Here is a 25,673-nt window from a genome sequence, read left to right on the forward strand (position 1 = left end):
CTGGGTGATGAAGGAATCATGTGTAGGGGGTCTGTAAGATCTGTCAGACTGTCAGACTCAATACTAACTCTTCCAGCATGAGTAGACACTACGTAAACTTTATTGGTATTGTTCATATAGACGTGTTTATTTCTGATACATTATAAGAACACATACTAATATTAACAAAGTAATATAGTGAAGGTATTGCAGGAAATTCATGTTGTACGTTCATTTTTGTACATCATGTGTTTCTTAATGGTTTCTATTTGGACATCATGTGTTTCTTGGTGTTTCTCTCTGGTCTCAGAAGGATGATGTAACACTTTGGAGCAAACAGACAGAACAGCAGCCCAAAGCTGGAGGCCAGGATGGCAAAGATCTCTACAGCTACTGTGTACTTCCCAGGAGAGCTGACGTAGGCAGGGATGAAGGAGATCCACACGGCACAGAAAATCAGCATGCTGAAGGTGATGAACTTGGCCTCGTTGAAGTTGTCTGGGAGTTTCCTGGCCAGGAAGGCTAAGAGGAGGGAGGCCAGAAGGCCAATGTAGCCCAGCACCAGAGAGAAGCCGACCACAGAGCCCTCTCTGTCCCCCCTCTCAGCAGGTCAGGGTGGAGCTAAGGCCAGCCACAGCACACAGATCAGCACCTGTGTAAGGGTATGGAGGTGGAAGGAAAACGCAAGCACAGTTAGCATAATAACAAATAATATGGTCAATGAAGGAAACAACTACATTCCCATAGAATAGAGGCTTGTTTTTGAGTTGCTGTGCGTTTTGCTGCCAACCTATTTTGCTACCTGACAACTTTACCGTTTTCACTTTTTAATTACCGTTCATATATTTATTTATTTTTCCTCAACTTTTCACTCCGGACGCTTTATCTGACACGATTCGTCAGGACCACCAACAGCCGAAGCTAAGTAGTAACATTAACATGATGCCTTCTAATTGCAGTCGCTGTACTCGCCTTACGGCGAGGATAGCTGTGCTACAAGCCCAGCTTCAGACGCAATCGTTAGGCAAGGGTAATTTCAGTGTAGGAAAGGATGAAACAGCGTCTGTGCCACCAGTAAGTACAGATAGTAGTACAGTCCCCGCAGCCGGACAACTTTCTCACGGTTTCTGGAAGGAAATGCTGTAGGAAAGCTCAACCGGTGTCGCTCATTCAGCCGACAGAAACTTATTAAGCAGCGGGTCGGAGTCAGAGGCCGAGTCTTCTCTGGTCTCTACTCCTCCCTTTTACGGGGTCTGAGACGCAAAATGGTGGACGGAAGACAGGGTGGTGCGGCAGGTGCCGCTTCTCATTCGAATACTGTAATTTTATCTAAACCATCAGGTGTACGCCGATCCCAGCTAAGTAACTCATACAAGGAGTTAAAGCGCAATTATGTGTTTTATCTCCAGTACTCTGCCATGATTGTCAGTTATGTAGCTGCTCTACTGATAATCTCAGTGCGTCTATGCGGACAGTACACAGCATACCATAATGTTCTGAAATAATGGCCAAGTCTACCTCGCTCCTTATTCTACTGAACCGCGTAGGCGTAACAAACACAAGTCCAACATTTATCGGAAACTCTTAAACTACCTGTTCACTACCCTCCTGCTCTCTGGGGATGTACAACTCAATCCTGGGCCCAATATCACGGAGCCAGTGATACGCACCGGAGTGGAGAGCGGTGGAAGGCCTTGTCCACTGGTCGTCGCCGCTGTGGAGGTGGGTGAGTGCTATGGTCCTATGGTTTCTCTCGACTCACCCGGCTCCAGGATAGATTTTGACTCTTCAAACATACCAGAGTCGCTATATGCGATCCCTGACTCTGCTTCTGGTACGCAAACTATTTTAATTTGTTCCCCGCATCCAGTGCAGGCGGGAGGGATTGTTAATTGCGCTACCAAACTGCCCCTAATCAAAACGAAACAAAACGGCCTAAACCCAGCCGTCAGAAAACACAGAAAATTTTACTTTTTCAATGTGTCAATCACTCGAGTCATCTGGGACCCACGAGCTAAGCCCAAGAGACTACTAAGGGGGCACTTGAACATTCGTAGTGTCATTCCAAAAAGTGATCAAATTCAACATCTACTCACAGACTCCAACCTTGACTTTCTCTGCCTCTCAGAGACATGGCTCCATAAACACTCTCCATATGCTGCTTTGATTGTGCCTAAAACAATGTCTTCAGGAGAGACAGGATTGAAGGAAGAGGGGAGGGGGTGTGATGATTTACATTAAAGAACATATCCAATGTAAACAAATTGAGTGGTCATGTGATAATGAACTAGAATGTATCGGCCTGAACGCTACACTGTCTCCCCAAATGTCTTTTACCCTCATTGGAATGTATAGGCCACCTTCCACCAAAAGTGTGTTTTTGATCTGTTTAATACCATGCTTAGGGAATGTGATTTTGGGAAAGAGGTCATCTTAATGGGAGATTTTAACATTAATTATGAAGACAAGTGTTGTAGGAAAACCCTCAAACGGATCACTAATACCTTTGACCTTACACAGCTAGTTAAAGGGCCAACCAGGGTGACTTGTTGCTCTAAAACACAGATTGATTTGGTGTTCAGTAATAAACCAGAGAGAGTGACTAAATCATTCAATATGGTTACTGGGCTGTCTGATCATAATCTGACACTTATAGCCAGAAAGCTGTCTAAGAGCAGGTTTAACCTCTCTACTGTTAGAAAGCCGGATCAACTCAGAATACCTAAGAGTGAATTAAACTATTTTGAATAAATAAACTGGAATGATCTCTTGTCCTATACAGACGTGGAAGCTGATAGTCAGGTTTTTCTATCCACAATCCAGACTACAATAAATGGCTTCCTAAAGAAAATCAAATCCAAACCTGGCCAAAAGAGCACTCTTCCTTGGCTAAATGGAGAAATCTGGAAATTGATGAAAGAACAAGATTATTTTACATTACATTTAAGTCATTTAGCAGACGCTCTTATCCAGAGTTTACAAAGTGGTGCATACACCTTATGACATCCAGTGGAACAGCCACTTACAATAGTGCATCTAAATCTTTTAGGGGGTGAGAAGGATTGTTTACCTATCCTAGGTATTCCTTGAAGAGGTGGGGTTTCAGGTGTCTCCGGAAGGTGGTGATTGACTCCGCTGTCCTGGCGTCGTGAGGGAGTTTGTTCCACCATTGGGGGCCAGAGCAGCGAACAGTTTTGACTGGGCTGAGCGGGAACTGTACTTCCTCAGTGGTAGGGAGGCGAGCAGGCCAGAGGTGGATGAACGCAGTGCCCTTGTTTGGGTGTAGGGCCTGATCAGAGCCTGGAGGTACTGAGGTGCCGTTCCCCTCACAGCTCCGTAGGCAAGCACCATGGTCTTGTAGCGGATGCGAGCTTCAACTGGAAGCCAGTGGAGAGAGCGGAGGAGCGGGTGACGTGAGAGAACTTGGGAAGGTTGAACACCAGACGGGCTGCGGCGTTCTGGATGAGTTGTAGGGGTTTAATGGCACAGGCAGGGAGCCCAGCCAACAGCGAGTTGCAGTAATCAAGACGGGAGATGACAAGTGCCTGGATTAGGACCTGCACCGCTTCCTGTGTGAGGCAGGGTCGTACTCTTCGGATGTTGTAGAGCATGAACCTACAGGAACGGGACACCGCCTTGATGTTAGTTGAGAACGACAGGGGTGTTGTCCAGGATCACGCCAAGGTTCTTAGCGCTCTGGGAGGATTGACACAATGGAGTTGTCAACCGTGATGGCGAGATCATGGAACGGGCAGTCCTTCCCCGGGAGGAAGAGGAGCTCCGTCTTGCTGAGGTTCAGCTTGAGGTGGTGATCCGTCATCCACACTGATATGTCTGCCAGACATGCAGAGATGCGATTCGCCACCTGGTCATCAGAAGGGGGAAAGGAGAAGATTAATTGTGTGTCGTCAGCATAGCAATGATAGGAGAGACCATGTGAGGTTATGACAGAGCCAAGTGACTTGGTGTATAGCGAGAATAAGAGAGGGCCTAGAACAGAGCCCTGGGGGACACCAGTGGTGAGCGTGGTGAGGAGACAGATTCTCGCCACGCCACCTGGTAGGAGCGACCTGTCAGGTAGGACGCAATCCAAGCGTGGGCCGCGCCGGAGATGCCCAACTCCGAGAGGGTGGAGAGGAGGATCTGATGGTTCACAGTATCGAAGGCAGCCGATAGGTCTAGAAGGATGAGAGCAGAGGAGAGAGAGTTAGCTTTAGCAGTGCGGAGCTCCGTGATACAGAGAAGAGCAGTCTCAGTTGAATGACTAGTCTTGAAACCTGACTGATTTGGATCAAGAAGGTCATTCTGAGAGAGATAGCGGTAGAGCTGGCCAAGGACGGCACGCTCAAGAGTTTTGGAGAGAAAGAGAGAAGGGATACTGGTCTGTAGTTGTTGACATCGGAGGGATCGAGTGTAGGTTTTTTCAGAAGGGGTGCAACTCTCGCTCTCTTGAAGACGGGAGGACGTAGCCAGCGGTCAGGGATGAGTTGATGAGCGAGGTGAGGTAAGGGAGAAGGTCTCCGGAAATGGTCTGGAGAAGAGAGGAGGGGATAGGGTCAAGCGGGCAGGTTGTTGGGCGGCCGGCCGTCACAAGACGCAAGATTTCATCTGGAGAGAGGGGAGAAAGAGGTCAGAGCATAGGGTAGGGCAGTGTGAGCAGAACCAGCGGTGTCGTTTGACTTAGCAAACAAGGATCGGATGTCGTCGACCTTCTTTTTCAAAATGGTTGACGAAGTCATCTGCAGAGAGGAGGAGGGGGGAGGGAGGATTCAGGAGGGGAGGAGAAGGTGGCAAAGAGCTTCCTAGGGTTAGAGGCAGATTGTCACGTAGAGTAGGCCAGAAGGCTAAACTGGATAACCTAACCTCTATCAAAATAAAAAGATGGCGGAACCGCAAAAGTTCTTCTGTGCAAAGGTGTTTATTTACAAGTGAATTCCGGAACAAAAAACAACAGTACTGCCATCAACATCTACCTTATGGGACAGCTTAAAAACAATGCTGCCCCATCCACAGCTAAATCCAAAATACCCTTTTCATGACTGAAAGAGAGGCTCCTTGTAGGGCTAGCCCCTCCCCTCAGAACAATTAACCCTAATTAATTAATCAATTAACAATACCAACCTACATTTTCCATGAACTAAACATACTAAAGGATATACATTGCAACACGGTTTTAAACAATATCACAACATAACATTTACAACATTACATCACTACTGACAATATCTTTCAATATGCCCATATGCATTAATGAGACATTTGGGACAGGCACTATAAAGCCAACCCAATTCCCTGAGCTCGGGTCCTTTTCCAGCATACCCGGAAGCTACAGAGATGGAGAGAGGAACAGAACAAACAAACAATGCGTTCATCATCCACAACATTGATAAGTAGAAATGCATGCACCAAGACAGAAGTTAATTTGTGTGTCGACCCACATTGTTAACTTATCTTATAATGGCGCAGGGAGGAGTGATGAATATGTGTGTGTGTTAAAGAACCAAACGCTGCCCGCGGCCAGTGACGGACTTCTACGTCACACAGATGCTTGGAATTTAGAATGGTAGAAAGTGGCTTTAGCAGCAGAGACAGAGGAGGAAAATGTAGAGAGGAGGGAGTGAAAGGATGCCAGGTCCGCAGGGAGGTAAGTTTTCCTCCATTTCCGCTCGGCTGCCCGGAGCTCCTGTTCTGTGAGCTCGCAATGAGTCGTCGAGCCACGGAGCGGGAGGGGAGGACCGAGCCGGCCTGGAGGATAGGGGACATAGAGAGTCAAAGGATGCAGAAAGGGAGGAGAGGAGGGTTGAGGAGGCAGAATCAGGAGATAGGTTGGAGAAAGTTTGAGCAGAGGGAAGAGATGATAGGATGGAAGAGGAGAGAGTAGCGGGGGAGAGAGAGCGAAGGTTGGGACGGCGCGATACCATCCGAGTAGGGGCAGTGTGGGAAGTGTTGGATGAGAGCGAGAGGGAAAAGGATACAAGGTAGTGGTCGGAGACTTGGAGGGAGTAGCAATGAGGTTAGTGGAAGAACAGCATCTAGTAAAGATGAGGTCAAGCGTATTGCCTGCCTTGTGAGTAGGGGGAAGGTGAGAGGGTGAGGTCAAAAGAGGAGAGGAGTGGAAAGAAGGAGGCAGAGAGGAATGAGTCAAAGGTAGACGTGGGGAGGTTATGCTCTAAAAATAGCCCTAAAATCTAAATTAGAGCATGACAGACGTAGGTTTACCATGTTGAGAAATAAGGTGATGAAAGAAATCAGACAGGCCAAGGCAAACCTTTTTATTAACATAATTGGTGAAGCAAAGAGAAATTCTAAATTGATATGAGATAATCTAAAAAAAGTTAACAGGGAAAGACCATAGTAACACTGCAAAAAAGACTAGAACTCATGGTGAATAAACAATCTAACACAGGATGCAGTCGAAATAGCAATAGCCTTCAATTCCTACTCTATTGACTCTGTCAGGTACTGACACAGAACCCTCCACTGGTTTCTTGGGAACAGTGCTAGTGAATGACACTCAACCTGTCTTCACCATAAGGGAGGTTTCTGAGTCAAAGGTGAACAAGGTGATTAGCTCACTAAAGAACTCTAAAGCCAAAGATGTGTTTGGGATGGACTCTAAATTTCTTAAAAACTACAAAGAGTCACTCATTGGCCCCATTACTAAGGTCACCAACACATCTATTGGTCTCTGTGTGTTTCAAGGGTATGAAGTCGGCCATAATAACGGCCATCTTTAAATCAGGCGACCCTGCTGACGTGAGTAACTACAGGCCCATTAGTATACTACCTGTGGTGTAATGAATTTCCTCCTCTTCTTCCGAAGAGGAGAGGCTAAACGGATCAGAGGACCAATACGCGGCGTGGTAATTTTCCATGGTACTTTTAATACGTTAAGGTACACATGAACAAACTAACAAAAACAAGAAATGTGAAAACTCAAAACAGTCCTATCTGGTGCACACACAGAGACAGGAACAATCACCCACAAACACACAGTGAAACCCAGGCTACCTAAGTATGATTCTCAATCAGAGACAACTAATGACACCTGCCTCTGATTGAGAACCATACTAGGCCGAAACATAGAAATTCCCAAAACCTAGAAAAACAAACATAGACTGCCCACCCAACTCACGCCCTGACCATAATAACTAAATACAAAACACAGGAAATAAAGGTCAGAACGTGACATGTGGTGTCAAAGGTTGTTGAAAAAGACTCCTCTGCCTACCCAAGGACGCCAGAGGACAAAAATCAGTTAACCACCTCACTGAGGATCTCAATTTAACCTTGCGTAATACCCTAGATGCAGTTGCACCCCTAAAAACTAAAAACATTCTCATAAGAAACTAGCTCCCTGGTACACAGAAAATTCCGACTTGCTTGGAAAAGACGGTACCGTGCAGTACCGAAGAGCCCTTACTGCTGCTTGATCATCCTATTTTTCTAACTTAATTGAGGAAAATAAGAACATTCCGAAATTCTTTTGATACTGTCGCAAAGCTAACTAAAAAGCAGCATTCCCCAAGAGAGGATGACTTTCACTTTAGCAGTGATAAATTCATGAACTTCTTTGAGGAAAAGATTATGATTATTAGAAAGCAAATTACGGACTCCTCTTTAAACCTGCGTATTCCTCCAAACCTCAGTTGTCCTGAGTCTGCACAACTCTGCCAGGACCTAGGAGAGCGAGAGAGACGCTCAAGTGTTTTAGTACTATATCTCTTGACACAATGATGAAAATAATCATGGCCTCTAAACCTTCAAGCTGCATACTGGACCCTATTCCAACTAAACTACTGAAAGAGCTGCTTCCTGTGCTTGGCCCTCCTATGTTGAACATAATAAACAGCTCTCTATCCACTGGATGTGTACCAAACTCACTAAAAGTGGCAGTAATAAAGCCTCTCTTGAAAAAGCCAAACCTTGACCCAGAAAATATAAAAACTATCGGCCTATATCGAATCTTCCATTCCTCTCAAACATTTTAGAGAAGGCTGTTGCGCAGCAACTCACTGCCTTCCTGAAGACAAACAATGTATACGAAATGCTTCAGTCTGGTTTTAGACCCCATCATAGCACTGAGACGGCACTTGTGAAGGTGGTAAATTACATTTTAATGGCATCGGACCGAGGCTCTGCATCTGTCCTCGTGCTCCTAGACCTTAGTGCTGCTTTTGATACCATCGATCACCACATTCTTTTGGAGAGATTGGAAACCCAAATTGGTCTACACGGACATGTTCTGGCCTGGTTTAGATCTTATCTGTCGGAAAGATATCAGTTTGTCTCTGTGAATGGTTTGTCCTCTGACAAATCACCTGAAAATTTTGGTGTTCCTCAAGATTCCGTTTTAGGACCACTATTGTTTTCACTATATATTTTACCTCTTGGGGATCTTATTCGAAAACATAATGTTAACTTTGCGGATGACACACAGCTGTACATTTCAATGAAACATGGCGAAGCCCCAAAATTGCCCTCGCATGTGTTTCAGACATAAGGAAGTGGATGGCTGCAAACTTTCTACTATTAAACTCGGACAAAACAGAGATGCTTGTTCTAGGTCCCAAGAAACAAAGAGATCTTCTGTTGAATCTGACAATTAATCTTAATGGTTGTACAGTCGTCTCAAATAAAACTGTGAAGGACCTCGGCGTTACTCTGGACCCTGATCTCTCTTTTGAAGAACATATCAAGACCATTTCGAGGACAGCTTTTTTCCATCTACGTAATATTGCAAAAATCATAAACTTTCTGTCCAAAAATGATGCAGAAAAATTAATCCATGCTTTTGTCACTTCTAGGTTAGACTACTGCAATGCTCTACTTTCCGGCTACCCAGATAAAGCACTAAATAAACTTCAGTTAGTGCTAAATACGGCTGCTAGAATCCTGACAAGAACCAAAAAATTGGATCATATTACTCCAGTGCTAGCTCTCTACACTGGCTTCCTGTCAAAGCAAGGGCTGATTTCAAGGTTTACTGTTAACCTACAAAGCATTACATGGGCTTGCTCCTACCTATCTCTCTGATTTGGTCCTGCTGTTGTTGATGAATCGATACAGGATACCAAGTTGAAACACTAGACAGGGTGGATCAGGTATAGTAAAGACAGTTTATTTTATAATGTAGAGATATCTGGCATAGCGTGCACGGACTCTCATTCGTCCAGCTCAGAGGGAACCTTCAGACAAGAGCCCCCGATACATTGTGTACAGTCATTTATTCATGGGTATGACGTAGGTAGATTCGGGTAGATCAGGCCTCTGGTAGGATGCTGGTAGGTGATTGGCAGTTCCCTCCGGACTGGTGTCGGCGTCCCATTGGCAGTTGGGAAGAGCTCTTTGTCTTCGGAACCCATCCCCAGGAGAGGGAATGAGTGTGTGTATGTGTGTGCGCTCTTGTCTTGGCAAGTCAAGTCTGTGTGTCCTCGCAGTGAGTGGGTGTAATGTGTGTGCGCTCTTATCTGGGTGTCCTCGCAGTGAGTGTGTGTGTATGTATGTGCTCTCTTATCTGGGTGTCCCGCAGTGAGTGTGTGTATGTGTGTGCGCTCTTGTCTTGGCAAGTCAAGTCTGTGTGTCCCTCACAATGAGTGTGTGTATGTGTGTGCGCTCTTATCTGGGTGTCCTCGCAGTGAGTGGGTGTATGTGAGATATCCTGTATGAGGCCTAACATGTTTTACTGTGAAAATACGTTGTTATGTGTTGTTTCAGTTATAGCAATGTAATAGCAGTAAGCTGGTCATTTGCATAGGAATAGCACTTCATTACACCGTACATACCTACACGTACGCTACGGTCACAAGACGCAGGCCTCCTAATTGTCCCTAGAATTTCTAAGCAAACAGCTGGAGGCAGGGCTTTCTCCTATAGAGCTACATTTTTATGGAACGGTCTGCCTACCCATGTCAGAGACGCAAACCGGTCTCAACCTTTTAAGTCTTTACTGAAGAGTAAAGACTCATCTCTTCAGTGGGTCATATGATTGAGTGTAGTCTGGCCCAGGAGTGGGGAAGGTGAACGGAAAGGCTCTGGAGCAACGAACCGCCCTTGCTGTCTCTGCCTGGCCGGTTCCCCTCTTTCCACTGGGATTCTCTGCCTCTAACCTATTACAGGGGCTGAGTCACTGGCTTACTGGGGCTCTCTCATGCCGTCCCTGGGGGGTGCGTCACCTGAGTGATTCACTGTTGTGGTCATCCTGTCTGGGTTGTGCCGTGGCGGAGATCTTTTGTGGGCTACACTCAGCCTTGTCTCAGGATGGTAAGTTGGTGGTTGAAGATATCCCTCTAGTGGTGTGGGGGCTGTGCTTTGGCAAAGTGGGTGGGGTTATATCCTTCCTGTTTGGCCCTGTCCGGGGGTGTCCTCAGATGGGGCCACAGTGTCTCCTGACCCCTCCTGTCTCAGCCTCCAGTATTTATGCTGCAGTAGTTTGTGTCGGGGAGCGAGGGTCAGTTTGTTATATCTGGAGTACTTCTCCTGTCCTATTCGGTGTCCTGTGTGAATCTAAGTGTGCGTTCTCTAATTCTCTCCTTCTTTTTTCTCTCTCTCAGAGGACCTGAGCCCTCGGACCATGCCCCAGGACTACCTGACATGATGACTCCTTGCTGTCCCCAGTCCACCTGGCCATGCTGCTGCTCCAGTTTCAACTGTTCTGCCTTACTATTATTCGACCATGCTGGTCATTTATGAACATTTGAACATCTTGGTCATGTTCTGTTATAATCTCCACCCGGCACAGCCAGAAGAGGACTGGCCAACCCACATAGCCTGGTTCCTCTCTAGGTTTCTTCCTAGGTTTTTTTCCTTTCTAGGGAGTTTTTCCTAGCCACCGTGCTTCTACACCTGCATTGCTTGCTGTTTGGGGTTTTAGGCTGGGTTTCTGTACAGCACTTTGAGATATCAGCTGATGTACGATGGGCTATATAAATAAATACATTTGATTTGAAATTTAATATAGTAAAAACTAGATGTTAACCTGGATGAGTGTGCAGAGTGAGATACCCATCCTCTGCTGGGTGGGGCTGAAGTATCTCATCAGGTTCTCTCCAGGCAGAGTGGCCCTGAAGGCCACCAGCACCACCACAGTCCTGCTGAGCAGACAGGAGATGCAGAACACAAAGCTTATACCAAACAGGGTGTGTCTCAGCATGCACGTTGTGACGGCCCTGAATTTTTCTGAACCTCTCATTGCAGCTCCTTCCAATAGGGCGCTTTCCCTTTAATTCCCAATTAAATAGCCAGCATCAGCTGTGCAAAAGTGGGGTTGTGATGGAGACGTGAATGAGGATGTGTTCAACCCTCAGTTCCCGAAGCTTCTCTATTCCGTTTGTTTACACCTCTGTTCTTCGTGGCCTTTCTTAGCTGGAGATCTATTGGCGGATTGGATTGTCTGACTGATCGACTGACTACCACCTTTTTGTATACGGTATTTCATTTGTTTTGATGTGATGATTTATGTAGTTGGTTATAGTTGAGGACTTAGTAAGAGTTGATACGCTTTAAGTTCTGTGGTAAAATAATTGTTATATTGATGGTATGTTTAATACTGTGTTTACGCTACACTGAATGAACCCACATTTCTGGAGGAACCAGAACTCATTGTGTTATATTATTATATATGTGTGTGTGTAATCATTGTTGTTGCTAATACAACCCACGCAAAAGAATATAGTTGTTTTGAAATTCTTTCCAATGTTTTAAGGGTTTATGAAAAGTTTATTTCCATCCTGACTTTTACATAAGTCCTTTGTATTGGTGGAGACTTGACGGACCAGATGGGACTCATTCCCACCCAAACTAAAAGGAGAAACTAATGTTTTCTCTGGTAGGCACAACCTACCTGGCACCCCTATAAATAATAACCTCAAGTCAAAACCGTCACAACGTCCACGGCTTCGGCTGACCAATGAAAACCAGAGCACACAGGAAGCAGAGCTTGAGGGACAGAAGGATAAGGAAGCTGAGCTCAGAGTTGTTGGCTTTCACCTGGAACGAGACAGAGAAAGATAAATTAGACTGAGTGATGTCAGAAATAATATGACACAATCTAACCTCTGTACCTCTATAAATGATCATATGATTCAACTCACCAGGGCCGTGTGACGGTGTGACGGTGGTAGAGGAAGGTGGCCAGGGCACCGGCTGTGAGTGTTTCCCCGGAAACTGAGATGACAGACAGGATGACCCCATGGTGTCGCTGTAGGAGAAGTCCACCAGCTGGGGGATGCAGGCCGTACGATCAGGGTTGGACCAGAACCGCTCTGGACACCTATAATACACTCAACTGACCCTGATAGAGAAGGAAGAAGAATGAGGAGTCCAAATCAGGACCAATCAGGGTTGAGGAAAATATGAATTGGAATCAGAACCGTTGACCTGTTGTGTTGCTGATCTCTCCTCAGAACAGGACAGACAGTCAAAGCAGCACACAGGCCTCCCCTTCTGTACCGCATGCCTGGTACCAGGGGGACAGTCAGCACTGCATACAGACACAAGGACCTACCAGAGGGGGAGAGGAAGAAGTTATCATCATAATCATCATCATCATTGCTATTATCATCAATTTTACACAGACAGGCAGGCTTGCTGGGCCCCTCTGCGGACAATGTCAGGAATATGACCACACAAATATCTCAAATTCAGCATCATGTTCCCCCTGAGTGGCTCAGTGTTCTAAGGCACTGCATATCAGTGCAAGAGGCACCACTACAGTCCCTGGTTCAAATCCAACCTGTATTACATTTGGCTGTGATTGGGAGTGTCTTCCGGGTTTGGCTAGGGTAGGCCATCATTGTAAATGAGAAGATGTTCTTAATTAACTGACTTGTTAAAAAAATATACTGTTCAGACACCATTCATGTGGACTTTCTGTCAGTTACCACCCTGTTATTTATTTGGTCTTCTTTATGTCTTTTCTTTTCTGAATGCCTGCCTCAGGGTAATAAACTCAATAAATCTCTATCACTCACTCACACACACACACACGCACGCACACGCACACGCACACGCACACAAACACACACACACACATACACACCAAACTGAACAGTTCTCACCTCATCTCCGCTGCCCCCACCCCACACCACTTTATGCATGTCGATGTGAAACTGGTCGTCCGATCCCTCAGAGGACAGAAAATGTCCGACCTGGACAAACTCTGCCGTCCCCTCGGGGGTCACATGCCAGTTGATGATGTCATAAGAGGCAGGCGGATCACCATTCATGTCGAAGTGGAAAGATTCCCCCACAGGAGTAGTGAAGTTCACTCCCCTCAGATAATGAACAATCTCAAAGAGAAAAGGGCATTGGAACAGGATTAAGAGTTAGAACCAGTTGTGGCTTTTGTTCTTCAGAACTCAAACCTTACAAAGTGTTTCCACTGTATCCTAACTGGAAACATTAGTGTTCTTAACTTGAAAACAGATCCACATGTTATTCTCACCTGGCTGGGCTGAAGCTTCCTGATATCAGGGCACTGTTGATCATTAAAGACTCCGTCCCCTGGTCGACAGGCCATCATATCCTGTATGGCATAGGCGATGGCGTACACAGCCTTGTACACATTATAGCTGGCTCTCAGCTGAGACACGTCAGCATACTGGCTCTCCCCTCACCTAGGTTTGACACTTCATTTTACTGAAATAACATTGGGAATCAGGACAAAAACTGAGCTTTAGGTGTAAAGTCTCCTCATGTATGACCTCTGACCCAGTACACTGTCGCCTGGACGGCAGCGTCACGCTGAGGTCAACCCCCAGAGAACACCCAAACATCTCCTCCCACAATTCCCTCAGGAAGGGGTCGGACTTCTGGTAGTCCCCGTCTGGATGGAGGCGTGTTAGGAAAGGCCCCAGGCCGGGAATGTCAGCTTTCTTCAGGGCAAAACCAATTGTCCCGGCAAGAGAGGGCATGTTTTTCGGGGAGGCGATAGTAGAGTAGGTGACCCAGGCCTCTGAGGCAATCCACTGCTTATCTGTAATGTTCTGACGGACAACCTCTTCCATCAGGGCCTGGAGAATGAAATCGTTAAAAAGATCAAGATAGTCAAGATGAAATTCAAGATTATCAATTAGGAAATGATTGTGTCTATAAAGGGCATCAAGACACGGTAAGACACAAGGACACTGCTACAGCTATGCAATCTGGTTTCAGAGCTGGTCATGGGTGCACCTGAGCCACGCTCAATATCCTAAATGATATCATAACCGCCATCGATATGAGACCATACTGCGCAGCTGTATTCATCGACCTGGCCAAGGCTTTCGACTCTGTCAATTACCACATTCTTAACGGCAGACTCAACAGCCTTGGTTTCTCAAATGTCTGCCTCACCTGGTTCACCAACTACTTCTTAGACAGAGTTCAGTGCGTCAAATTAAAACTAAATGCATGCTATTCAATCGATCACTGCCCACACCTGCTCGCCTGTCCAGCATCACTACTCTGGACGGCTCTGACTTAGAATACGTGGACAACTACAAATACCTGGGTGTCTGGTTAGACTGTAAACTCTCCTTCCAGACTCACATTAAGCATCTCCAATCCAAAATTAAATCTAGAATCGGCTTCCTATATCGCAACAAAGCATCCTTCACTCATGCTGCCAAACATACCCTCGTAAACTGACCATCCTACCGATCCTCGACTTCGGTGATGTCATCCTCCAACACTCTACTCAACAAACTGGATGCAGTCTATCACAGTGCCATCCGTTTTGTCACGAAAGCCCCATACACTACCCACCATTGCGACCTGTATGCTCTAGTTGGTTGGCCCTCGCTTCATACTCGTCGCCAAACCCACTGGCTACAGGTTATCTACAAGTCTCTGCTAGGTAAAGCCCTGCTTTATCTCAGCTTACTGGTCACCATAGCAGCACCCACTCGTAGCACGCGCTCCAGCAGGTATATTTCACTGGTCACCCCCAAAGCCAATTCCTCCTTCAGCCACCTTTCCTTCCAGTTCTTTGCTGCCAATGACTAGAACGAACTGCAAAAGTCACTGAAGCTGGAGACTCACATCTCCCTCACTAGCTTTAAGCACCAGCTGTCAGAACAGCTGACAGATCACTGCACCTGTACATAGCTCATCTGTAAACAGCCCATCCAACTACCTCATCCCCATACTGTTATTTTTTCTTTTGCACATCTATCACCCCAATGTTTAATTGCCATATTGTAATTTTTTTGCCACTACTACCTATTTATTGCCTTACCTCCCTTATCCTACCTCATTTGCAAACATTGTTAGACTTTTTCTATTGTATTATTGTCTGTATGTTTGTGTATTCTGTGTGTAACTCTGTGTTGTTGTTTCTGTCGCACTGTTTGCTTTATCTTGACCAGGTCGCAGTTGTAAATGAGAACTTGTTCTCAACTAGCCTACCTGGTTAACCTGTTACTCCTACCCCCTACTTTTTCGAACATTCTGTTAAAAATCGCGCAACATTTCAGCGCCCTGCTACTCATGCCAGGAATATAGTATATACATATGATTAGTATGTGTGGATAGAAAACACTCAGACGTTTATAAAACTGGTTAAATCACGGCTGTGACTATAACAGAACATGCGTTTCAGCAAAAGCGCAGGAAAATATGATCACTGAAATTGGAAATATATATCCATCCGCCACTTCAACCCATTGATAAAGGCGAACCACAATAAATGGGGCTGAGGTTGCAATACCTACAGCTTCCACACAATGTCAACAGTTTTGTCATTTGCCTAGGCTTTGTTTCTTGGTCAAACGAAGAAGAGACAAGCCATTTGTTCAAGTCTCCGACCGGATATTTTGGTTAAGATTTACCCGACATTATTTCCAGACGGACAGCTAAAGAATATACATCGCCTCGTGATCAATTTGGTCGCTTATTAACGTGTACTAATACCTAAAGTTGCATTACAAAAGTATTTTGAAGTGTTTTGTGAAAGTTTATCGTTGACTTTTTTTTAAAAAAAAATGACGTTACGTTATAAGACGCTATTTTTTTAGTTTATCACACAGTCTTCATAGATCGATATCTAGGCTATATATGGACCGATTTAATCGAAAAAAGACCCAATAGTGATTATGGGACATCTAGGAGTGCCAACAAAGAAGATGGTCAAAGGTAATGAATGTTTTATATTTTATTTGTGCAACACGGAGAACACCAACGTGTTTGTGAGGGTCTCCTGATACTTGTGGGGGTCGTGGAGCAACATGGAGAACACCAACGTGTTAGTGAGAGTCTCCTGATACTTGTGGGGGTCGTGGAGCGACACGGAGAACACCAACGTGTTTGTGAGGGTCTCCTGATACTTGTGGGGGTCGTGGAGCAACATGGAGAACACCAACGTGTTTGTGAGAGTCTCCTGATACTTGTGGGGGTCGTGGAGCAACATGGAGAACACCAACATGTTAGTGAGAGTCTCCTGATACTTGTGGGGGTCGTGGAGCAACATGGAGAACACCAACGTGTTAGTGAGTCTCCTGATACTTGTGGGGGTCGTAGAGCAACATGGAGAACACCAACATGTTCGTGAGAGTCTCCTCTTTCCAAGAAGTTATAGTTTGTAGGTCAAACCAATCGGACGCTACAGATGTTTACCTGAGAAGACAGATCTTTGGGATGTCTCAAGCCTGGCACACACCATTCTAGCTCTGCCACCTTTCACCTCATAGAGAACTTGTTCTCAACTAGCCTAACTGGACTAATAAAGTTTTCGGGATGTCTCATGGTCTCATGGTCTGACAAACACCACTCTAGCTCTGCCACCTTTCCCTGTAGATGCGGAAGTGTGACACTGGCAGATGTGATGGACACGTATCCAAATGCCACTCTAGCATTGCAACTGTAGATAACTTGGGATGTAATAATCATTCCAGCTGCTGATTCACTGAACTTTGCCATTGCCTTGTTCAGGTTTCTTGATGACAATAAACTGCATCGGTCTAGCCACAGATGGCTGCAACACAATGTGCAGCAAAAACAGCTCCGTCCTGACAAAACTTCAAGAACACAATCCGTATTAGGTCTACATTAAATGTGTTTGTCATTCCGTGCAACTATGTGCCTCCAAAGCAGTTCACGTTCTTCCACAAAATGTATAAATATATATATATTTATTTCACCTTTATTTAACCAGGTAGGGAGTTGAGAACAAGTTCTCATTTACAATTGCGACCTGGCCAAGATAAAGCAAAGCAGTTCGACAGATACAACGACACAGAGTTACACATGGAGTAAAACAAACATACAGTCAATAATACAGTATAAACAAGTCTATATACAAAGTGAGCAAATGAGGTGAGAAGGGAGGTAAAGGCAAAAAAGGCCATGGTGGCAAAGTAAATACAATATAGCAAGTACAACACTGGAATGGTAGTTTTGCAATGGAAGAATGTGCAAAGTAGAAATAAAAATAATGGGGTGCAAAGGAGCAAAATAAATAAATAAATGAAATACAGTTGGGAAAGAGGTAGTTGTTTGGGCTAAATTATAGGTGGGCTATGTACAGGTGCAGTAATCTGTAAGATGCTCTGACAGTTGGTGCTTAAAGCTAGTGAGGGAGATAAGTGTTTCCAGTTTCAAAGATTTTTGTAGTTCGTTCCAGTCATTGGCAGCAGAGAACTGGAAGGAGAGGCGGCCAAAGAAAGAATTGGTTTTGGGGGTGACTAGAGAGAATTATTATATATTATATACCTGCTGGAGCGTGTGCTACAGGTGGGAGATGCTATGGTGACCAGCGAGCTGAGATAAGGGGGGACTTTACCTTTACCTGGAGCCAGTGGGTTTGGCGACGAGTATGAAGCGAGGGCCAGCCAACGAGAGCGTACAGGTCGCAATGGTGGGTAGTATTTGGGGCTTTGGTGACAAAACGGATTGCACTGTGATAGACTGCATCCAATTTGTTGAGTAGGGTATTGGAGGCTATTTTGTAAATGACATCGCCAAAGTCGAGGATTGGTAGGATGGTCAGTTTTACAAGGGTATGTTTGGCAGCATGAGTGAAGGATGCTTTGTTGCGAAATAGGAAGCCAATTCTATATTTAACTTTGGATTGGAGATGTTTGATATGGGTCTGGAAGGAGAGTTTGCAGTCTAACCAGACAGCTTAGTATTTGTAGTTGTCCACGTATTCTAAGTCAGAGCCGTCCAGAGTAGTGATGTTGGACAGGCGGGTAGGTGCTGGTAGCGGTCGGTTGAAGAGCATTCATTTAGTTTTACTTGTATTTAAGAGCAATTGGAGGCCACGGAAGGAGAGTTGTATGGCATTGAAGCTTGCCTGGAGGGTTGTTAACACAGTGTCCAAAGAAGGGCCGGAAGTATACAGAATGGTGTCGTCTGCGTAGAGGTGGATCAGAGACTCACCAGCAGCAAGAGCGACCTCATTGATGTATACAGAGAAGAGAGTCGGTCCAAGAATTGAACCCTGTGGCACCCCCATAGAGACTGCCAGAGGTCCGGACAGCAGACCCTCCGATTTGACACACTGAACTCTATTAGAGAAGTAGTTGGTGAACCAGGCGAGGCAATCATTTGAGAAACCAAGGCTGTCGAGTCTGCCGATGAGGATGTGGTGATTGACAGAGTAGAAAGCCTTGGCCAGATCAATGAATACGGCTGCACAGTAATGTTTCTTATCGATGGCGGTTAAGATATCGTTTAGGACCTTGAGCGTGGCTGAGGTGCACCCATGACCAGCTCTGAAACCAGATTCCTGTCACGTTCTTTCAAAATCGAACCCAGAAGCAGACCAGGACAAGGAGAGTAGGAAGAAGGTGAGTATTTATTTACAAGTGAATGTGAATGGGTAGATATATCCAGGTGGCGTAGCGAGCAGCGGTGGTGAGTTTATGGGAGTAAATAGGTGGATCCAATGGGGTAGCGGAATTCTCCGACGACCAGGCGGGAATGGGGTAAATGATCCAGGTGAGTAACTGAAGACAGAACAAACAGAGGTAAGTTTAAGGCAAGCAATACGTAAAAAACAACAAAACAAATTCTATCCAACTTGAGGCTGATACTATGGCACAACATACTGTTCATGGCTAACGATCCGGCAGGGAATGGATGTCAGGTCCGGGCTTATGAAGAGGAGAGATGATGATCAGGACCAGGTGTGCTGGTGGGATACAGGTGCGGGTAATCAGAACTCCCAACTGGCTACATTGCCCAGCAACCAGACAGGGTGCGTTCCAGGACGCCGGAAAAAACACTCCAGGACAGAACACAGGCAAAAAACAGACTCAGGAAACGGGATTCGTGACAATTCCATAGCAGAGAAGGTATGGTGAGATTCGAAATGGTGTCACAAATACATACATGGGTTTCCAAAGCCCTCCAGCAACTCTGGAAATATGAGAACATACAGTGTATTCAGAAAGTATTCAGACCCCTTGACTTTTTCAACATTTTGTTCCTTTCCAGCTTTATTCTAAAAATGACTAAATAGTTTTTTTCCCCTCGTAAATCTACACACAAAACCCCACAATGACAAAGCAAAAAGAGGTTGTTAAAAATGAATGCAAATTTATATAAAAAAACCTGAACTCTCACATATACATCATTTTCAGACCCTTAACTCAGTACTTTGTTAAAGCACTTTTGGCAGTGATTACAGCCTTGAGTCTTCTTGGGTATAAAGAGGGAGTGATGGGGAGTGGAGAGGTACCCACAGTGGGTAAGCAGACAGTGGAATGTTACTGTTTTCATTTTGTTATACGATGTGGGACACACACTCATATGCACACACACACACTCACACACTGACTGGGTGACGAAGGAATCATGTGTAGGGGGTCTGTAGGTTCTGTCAGACAAACTCAATACTAACTCTTCCAGCATGAGTAGACACTAAGTAAACTTTATTGGTATTGTTCATATAGACATGTTTATTTCTGACACATTATAAGAACACATTCTAATATTAACAAAGTAATTTAGTGAAGTTAGAGCAGGAAATTAATGTTTCCAAACAGAATGGACATTCCCCTGTTGAAATGAATGTCAACAAGCCCTAAATCACGATTTTACCTGTTTTATTTTTTTTATTTAACCAGGCAAGTCAGTTAAGAACACATTCTTATTTTCAATGATTGCCTAGGAACAGTAGGTTAACTGCCTGTTCAGGGGCAGAACGACAGATTTGTACCTTGTCAGCTCGGGGATTTGAGTAAGTGTAAGTTAATATTTGTCCATCGTGTGTTTCTTGGTGGTTTCTAATTGGACATCATGTGTTTCTTGGTGGTTTCTAATTGGACATCATGTGTTTCTTGGTGGTTTCTAATTGGACATCATGTGTTTCTTGGTGGTTTCTAATTGGACATCATGTGTTTCTTGGTTGTTTCTAATTGGACATGATTTCTTTATTGGTGGTTTCTAATTGGACATCATGTGTTTCTTGGTGTTTCTAATTGGACATCATGTGTTTCTTGGTGGTTTCTAATTGGACATCATGTGTTTCTTGGTGGTTTCTATTTGGACATAATATATTTCTTGGTGTTTCTCTCTGGTCTCAGAAGGATGATGTAACACTTTGGAGCAAACAAACAGAACAGCAGCCCAAAGCTGGAGGCCAGGATGGCAAAGATCTCTACAGCTACTGTGTACTTCCCAGGAGAGCTGACGTAGGCAGGGATGAAGGAGATCCACACGGCACAGAAGATCAGCATGCTGAAGGTGATGAACTTGGCCTCGTTGAAGTTGTCTGGGAGTTTCCTGGCCAGGAAGGCTAAAAGGAGACAGAGGGAAGCCAGCAGGCCGATGTAGCCCAGCACCAGAGAGAAGCCGACCACAGAGCCCACCTCACACTCCAGGACGACCCTCGGGCCCCGACCCTCTCTGCCCCTCCTCTCAGCAGGTCGGGGTGGAGCTAAGGCCAGCCACAGCACACATATCAGCACCTGTGTAAGGGAACGGAGGTGGATGGAAAACTAGGTATCTAGTAAACAAATAATATGGTCAATGAAGGAAACAACTACATTCCCATAGAATACAGTAAAAACTAGATGTTCACCTGGATGAGTGTACAGAGTGAAATACCCATCCTCTGCTGGGTGGGGCTGAAGTATCTCATCAGGTTCTCTCCAGGCAGAGTGGCCCTGAAGGCCACCAGAACCACCACAGTCCTGCTGAGCAGACAGGAGATGCAGAACACAAAACTTATACCAAACAGGGTGTGTCTCAGCATGCACGTCCACGGGTTCGGCTGGCCAATGAAAACGAGAGCACACAGGAAGCAGAGCTTGAGCGACAGAAGGAGCAGGAAGCTGAGCTCAGAGTTGTTGGCTTTCACCTGGAACGAGACAGAGAAAGAGAAATTAGACTGAGTGATGTCAGAAATCAAATGACACAATCTCATCTCTGTCCAGTACCTCTATATATGATCACATGATTCAACTCACCAGGGCTGTGTGACGGTGGTAGAGGAAGGTGGCCAGGGCACCGGCTGTGAGTGTTGCCCCGGAAACTGAGATGACAGATAGGATGACGCCCATGGTGTCGCTGAAGGAGAGGAAGTCCACCAGCTGGGGGATGCAGGCCGTACGATCAGGGTTGGACCAGAACCGCTCTGGACACCTAATACACTCAACTGACCCTGATAGAGAAGGAAGAAGAATGAGGAGTCCAAATAAGGACCAACCAGGCTTGAGGAAAAATATGAATTGGAATCAGAACCGTTGATAGACTACCTGTTGTGTTGCTGATCTCTCCCTCAGCACAGGACAGACAGTCAAAGCAGCACACAGGCCTCCCCTTCTGTACCGCATGCCTGGTACCAGGGGGACAGTCAGCACTGCATACAGACACAAGGACCTACCAGAGGGGGGAGAGGAAGAAGTTATTATCATCATCATCGCTATTATCATAATTATTACACAGACAGGCAGGCTTGCTGTGCCCCTCTGGAGACTATATCAGGAATATGACCATACAAACATCTTAAGTTCAGTATCATGTTCCCCCTGAGTGGCTCAGCATTCTAAGGCACTGCATATCAGTGCAAGAGGCACCACTACAGTCCCTGGTTCAAATCTGAACAATTTCACATTTGGCCATGATTCAGACCGTCTTCAGGGTTTGGCTGGGGTAGGCCGTCATTTTAAATGAGAATATGTTCAGTGTCATGTTCACTTTCTGGCTGAGATACCATTCCCCTGTTATTTATTTGGTCTTCTTAATGTCTTTCTTTTTTTCTGAATGTCTGCTTCAGGATGAAAAACTCAATAAATCTCTCTATCACTCAAGCACACACACGCACATGCACACGCACACACACACGCACAAACACACACACACAATGAAACTAAATTGAACAGTTCTCACCTCATCTCCGCTGCCCCCACCCCACACCACTTTGTCCATGTCGATGTGAAACTGGTCGTCCGATCCCTCAGAAGACAGAAAATGTCCGACCTGGACAAACTCTGCCGTCCCCTCGGGGGTCACATGCCAGTTGATGATGTCATAAGAGGCAGGCGGATCACCATTCATGTCGAAGTGGAAAGATTCCCCCACAGGAGTAGTGAAGTTCACTCCCCTCAGATAATGAACAATCTCAAAGAGAAAAGGGCATTGGTACAGGATTAAGAGTTAGAACCAGTTGTGGCTTTTGTTCTTTAGAACTCAAACCTTACAAAGTGTTTTCACTGTATCCTGACTGGAAACATTAGTGTTCTTAACTTGAAAACAGATCCACATGTTATTCTCACCTGGCTGGGCTGAAGCTTCCTGATATCAGGGCACTGTCCATCATTAAAGACTCCGTCCCCTGGTCGACAGGCCATCATATCCTGTATGGCGTAGGCGATGGCGTACACAGCCTTGTACACATTATAGCTGCCTCTCAGTTGAGACACGTCAGCATACTGGCTCTCCCCCTCACCTAGGATTGACACGTTATTTTACTGAAATAACATTGGGAATCAGGACAAAAACAGAGATTTAGGTGTAAAGTCTCCCTTACGTATGACCTCTGACCCAGTACACTGTCGCCTGGACGGCAGTGTCACGCTGAGGTCTGCCCCCAGAGAACACACAAACATCTCCTCCCACAAATCTCTCAGGAACGGGTCGGACTTTGGGTAGTCCCCGTCTGGATGGAGGCGTGTTAGGAAAGGCCCCAGGCCGGGAATGTCAGCTTTCTTCACGGCAAAACCGATTGTCCCGGCAAAAGAGGGCAGGTTTGTCGGGGCGGCGATAGTAGAGTAGGTTACCCAGGCCTCTGAGGCAATCCACTGCTTATCTGTAATGTTCTGACGGACAACCTCTTCCATCAGGCCCTGGAGAATGAAATCGTTAAAGAGATCTAGATAGTCAAGATGAAATGCATGATTATCAATTAGGAAATGATTGTGTCTGTAAAGGGCATCAACACATGGTAAGACACAAGGACACTGCTACAGCAGTGTTACAAATTATTAACAATACTCTGATTGGTAACTGCTCACCTCTGCATGACCCGTGAATCCTACAAATGCCACCACCACTCTGGCAGTAGATCCTCTGATGGTGTCTGCAATGTGCCTGATCTTTCTCTTAGACGGTAACTTGGGGATGACCATCAGTGAGAGAAAGGGAAGAGAGTCAGAGAATATCAGAGAAAGCGTATATGTTAGACTGGAAGAGAGGGGGAGTGAAAGAGTGAAAGAGAGAGAGAAAGATAGAGCAAAAGAGAGAGTTTATTGTCAGATCATCAGAGTGAGGTCATACCTTGGGGAGGACCTCAGAGTAGGCGACACACACCCCAGATCCCTGGAGCTCTTGGAGAAGCAGCTGAACCCCAAACTTGCCATAGTCATCATCCTCTGACACCAGTCCCACCCACACCCAGCCCATCTGACGCAGCAGCTTGGCCATGCCCCGAGCCTGGAAGGCATCGCTGGGTACCGTACGGAAGAATGAGGGGTACCTCCAGGTGTCACTCAAACACGCACAGGTGGCAAAGTAACTCACCTGGGAGAGAACAAAGTGAGAGGGAGAGACAGAGAGTAAGTTCGACAGTGAGAGACAGAGAGAGAGAGCGAGAGTCAAGGATAATTATAATTTGGAAGAGAAGGAGAGCAGAGGGAGAAGGAAAGTAAAAGTTGGTCACAGAGAAATCTAGATAGAGATGGAAAGGTAATGTGAGAAGAGTCATCATCTCATCCCAACCTGTAATCCAACCCCTGCCTCACCATGGGTAAATCAAACGGCCCGAGGGTCTGTGCCACGACCATGGAAGCTGAGGAGTGGGCATCCCCGATGATGACGGGAACCTCAGGGGTAGTGCCACACTCTGTGCCCACCACGGAGGCCTCCTTGCCGCTCACCATGGCTAGGGCTGCCCCCAGGGTGGTGCCATCTGACCGGCATGTGTCAGCAGCCAGGAACCCCAGGGTGAGGTTAGGCAGCAGGGCTGGGTCACGATTAATCTCCTCCACAGCAAAGATCATAGTCTGGAGCCAGCGGTAAGCACGCTGGTTGAACCTGACAGACGGAAGAAAGGAAGAAACGAGATAGGAGGTAACTGAATACACATTACCTTCAGGTGAAAACACAATGACAAAAAGATGTTATCACACAAGCTGCGTACATTGTACAGGTAGAATTTCCCTTAATGCTCCTGAACTCCTGCTCTGGTAGAGGGGCTTCCACATGGATGGGGAACAGGCCCCCAATGACCACATCTCCTGCCCGATAAACACTGCCCGAGACGGGCTTAGCTATCAGCCGACAAGCCCCCTCTCCACCTCCATCCAGACCCCAGACAGACCCAGGGACATGAAGACAGTAGAGCAGCCACAGCCAGCCCCAGAGGCTCATCACCTGGAGAGAGACAAGGCCGAAGACTGGGAGAGTTCCGTCACCTGTTGGAGAGAGACCAAACCAAGAACTTGCAGACAGAACACTCTGTAGACAGAATGATATTAACAAAAAGTGCCATCAGTGAAGATATATACCATAGACACCTGTAACCAGATGTGAAAAAACAGCGATTGACACACAACACCTTGTTCTACCTCTGCCCTACTTGGCAACAGCAAGCCTTATCCTGGTGAGACAGACAGAGAGAGAGAGGATGAGTTTCTGTCAGTCTCGCATCTCCTGCAGAGTGTGAGAGTGAAAGAGGGAGAGGAAGTGGAGAGAAGGGGAGCTGCTGATATAGGGAGAAATGAGCCTTCGGCTAAAAAACAAGCACACGGCCACCAGGGGGTGCTTGTAGGGCAAAATCACAGTCTGAGGGTCGTTCTTCAACAACATCGCATCTCCTGCAGAGTCCACCAAACTACCAGGTGAGCAGTCAAAACAGGAACATTCTACATTTGGCTAGAAATTCAAAAGGAAATTATCCTAACAGAGAAAATGTCCTCCTTGTGCTACCTATATCCCCCACTAGAATCCCCATATTTTAATGAAGACAGCTTGTTATCCTGGAGGGCGAAATCAATCATTTCCAGGCCCAGGGACATGTAAGTCTGTGGGACCTAAATGCCAGAACCGGACAAGAGAGGGGGACAAACATCTGCCTGAGGTGACAGCATCCCTCCCACATATAGGCACAAAGACAACATGGACGCTGGGTATGTACATAGAATCGAGGGGACTCCTATGGTAGATACACCTATAGCTCATCTCTTGGCAGGGAGCTGTCCACTAACACCCCTCAGACCACAGCAAAATCACATACTTAAACAGAGCAATACTCAACCACGAGGGCCAAAGAG

The 25,673-nt window shown here is 46.0% G+C and overlaps 1 protein-coding gene and 1 pseudogene across 1 annotated transcript; both read right to left on the reverse strand.

Annotated features, from left to right (window-relative positions):
* Nucleotides 1–229: 229 nt before the first annotated feature.
* Nucleotides 230–16,426, reverse strand: LOC118382584 (extracellular calcium-sensing receptor-like; annotated as a pseudogene).
* Nucleotides 16,427–19,809: 3,383 nt separating this feature from the next.
* On the reverse strand, nucleotides 19,810–24,805 carry LOC127906126 (extracellular calcium-sensing receptor-like). The gene is made up of 11 exons (XM_052468531.1): nucleotides 24,542–24,805; nucleotides 24,144–24,435; nucleotides 23,680–23,922; nucleotides 23,418–23,516; nucleotides 22,934–23,249; nucleotides 22,680–22,852; nucleotides 22,294–22,524; nucleotides 21,660–21,783; nucleotides 21,372–21,565; nucleotides 20,984–21,262; nucleotides 19,810–20,870 (listed from the first exon to the last, which is right to left on the reverse strand). Exons 1-11 carry the CDS (start codon nucleotides 24,769–24,771, stop codon nucleotides 20,442–20,444), a joined length of 2,610 nt encoding a protein of 869 aa, XP_052324491.1. The 5' UTR covers nucleotides 24,772–24,805; the 3' UTR covers nucleotides 19,810–20,441.
* Between the last annotated feature and the right edge of the window lie 868 nt (nucleotides 24,806–25,673).

Source organism: Oncorhynchus keta, chromosome 18 (assembly GCF_023373465.1).
Source record: "Oncorhynchus keta strain PuntledgeMale-10-30-2019 chromosome 18, Oket_V2, whole genome shotgun sequence".
In the NCBI taxonomy this organism is placed as follows: domain Eukaryota; kingdom Metazoa; phylum Chordata; class Actinopteri; order Salmoniformes; family Salmonidae; genus Oncorhynchus; species Oncorhynchus keta.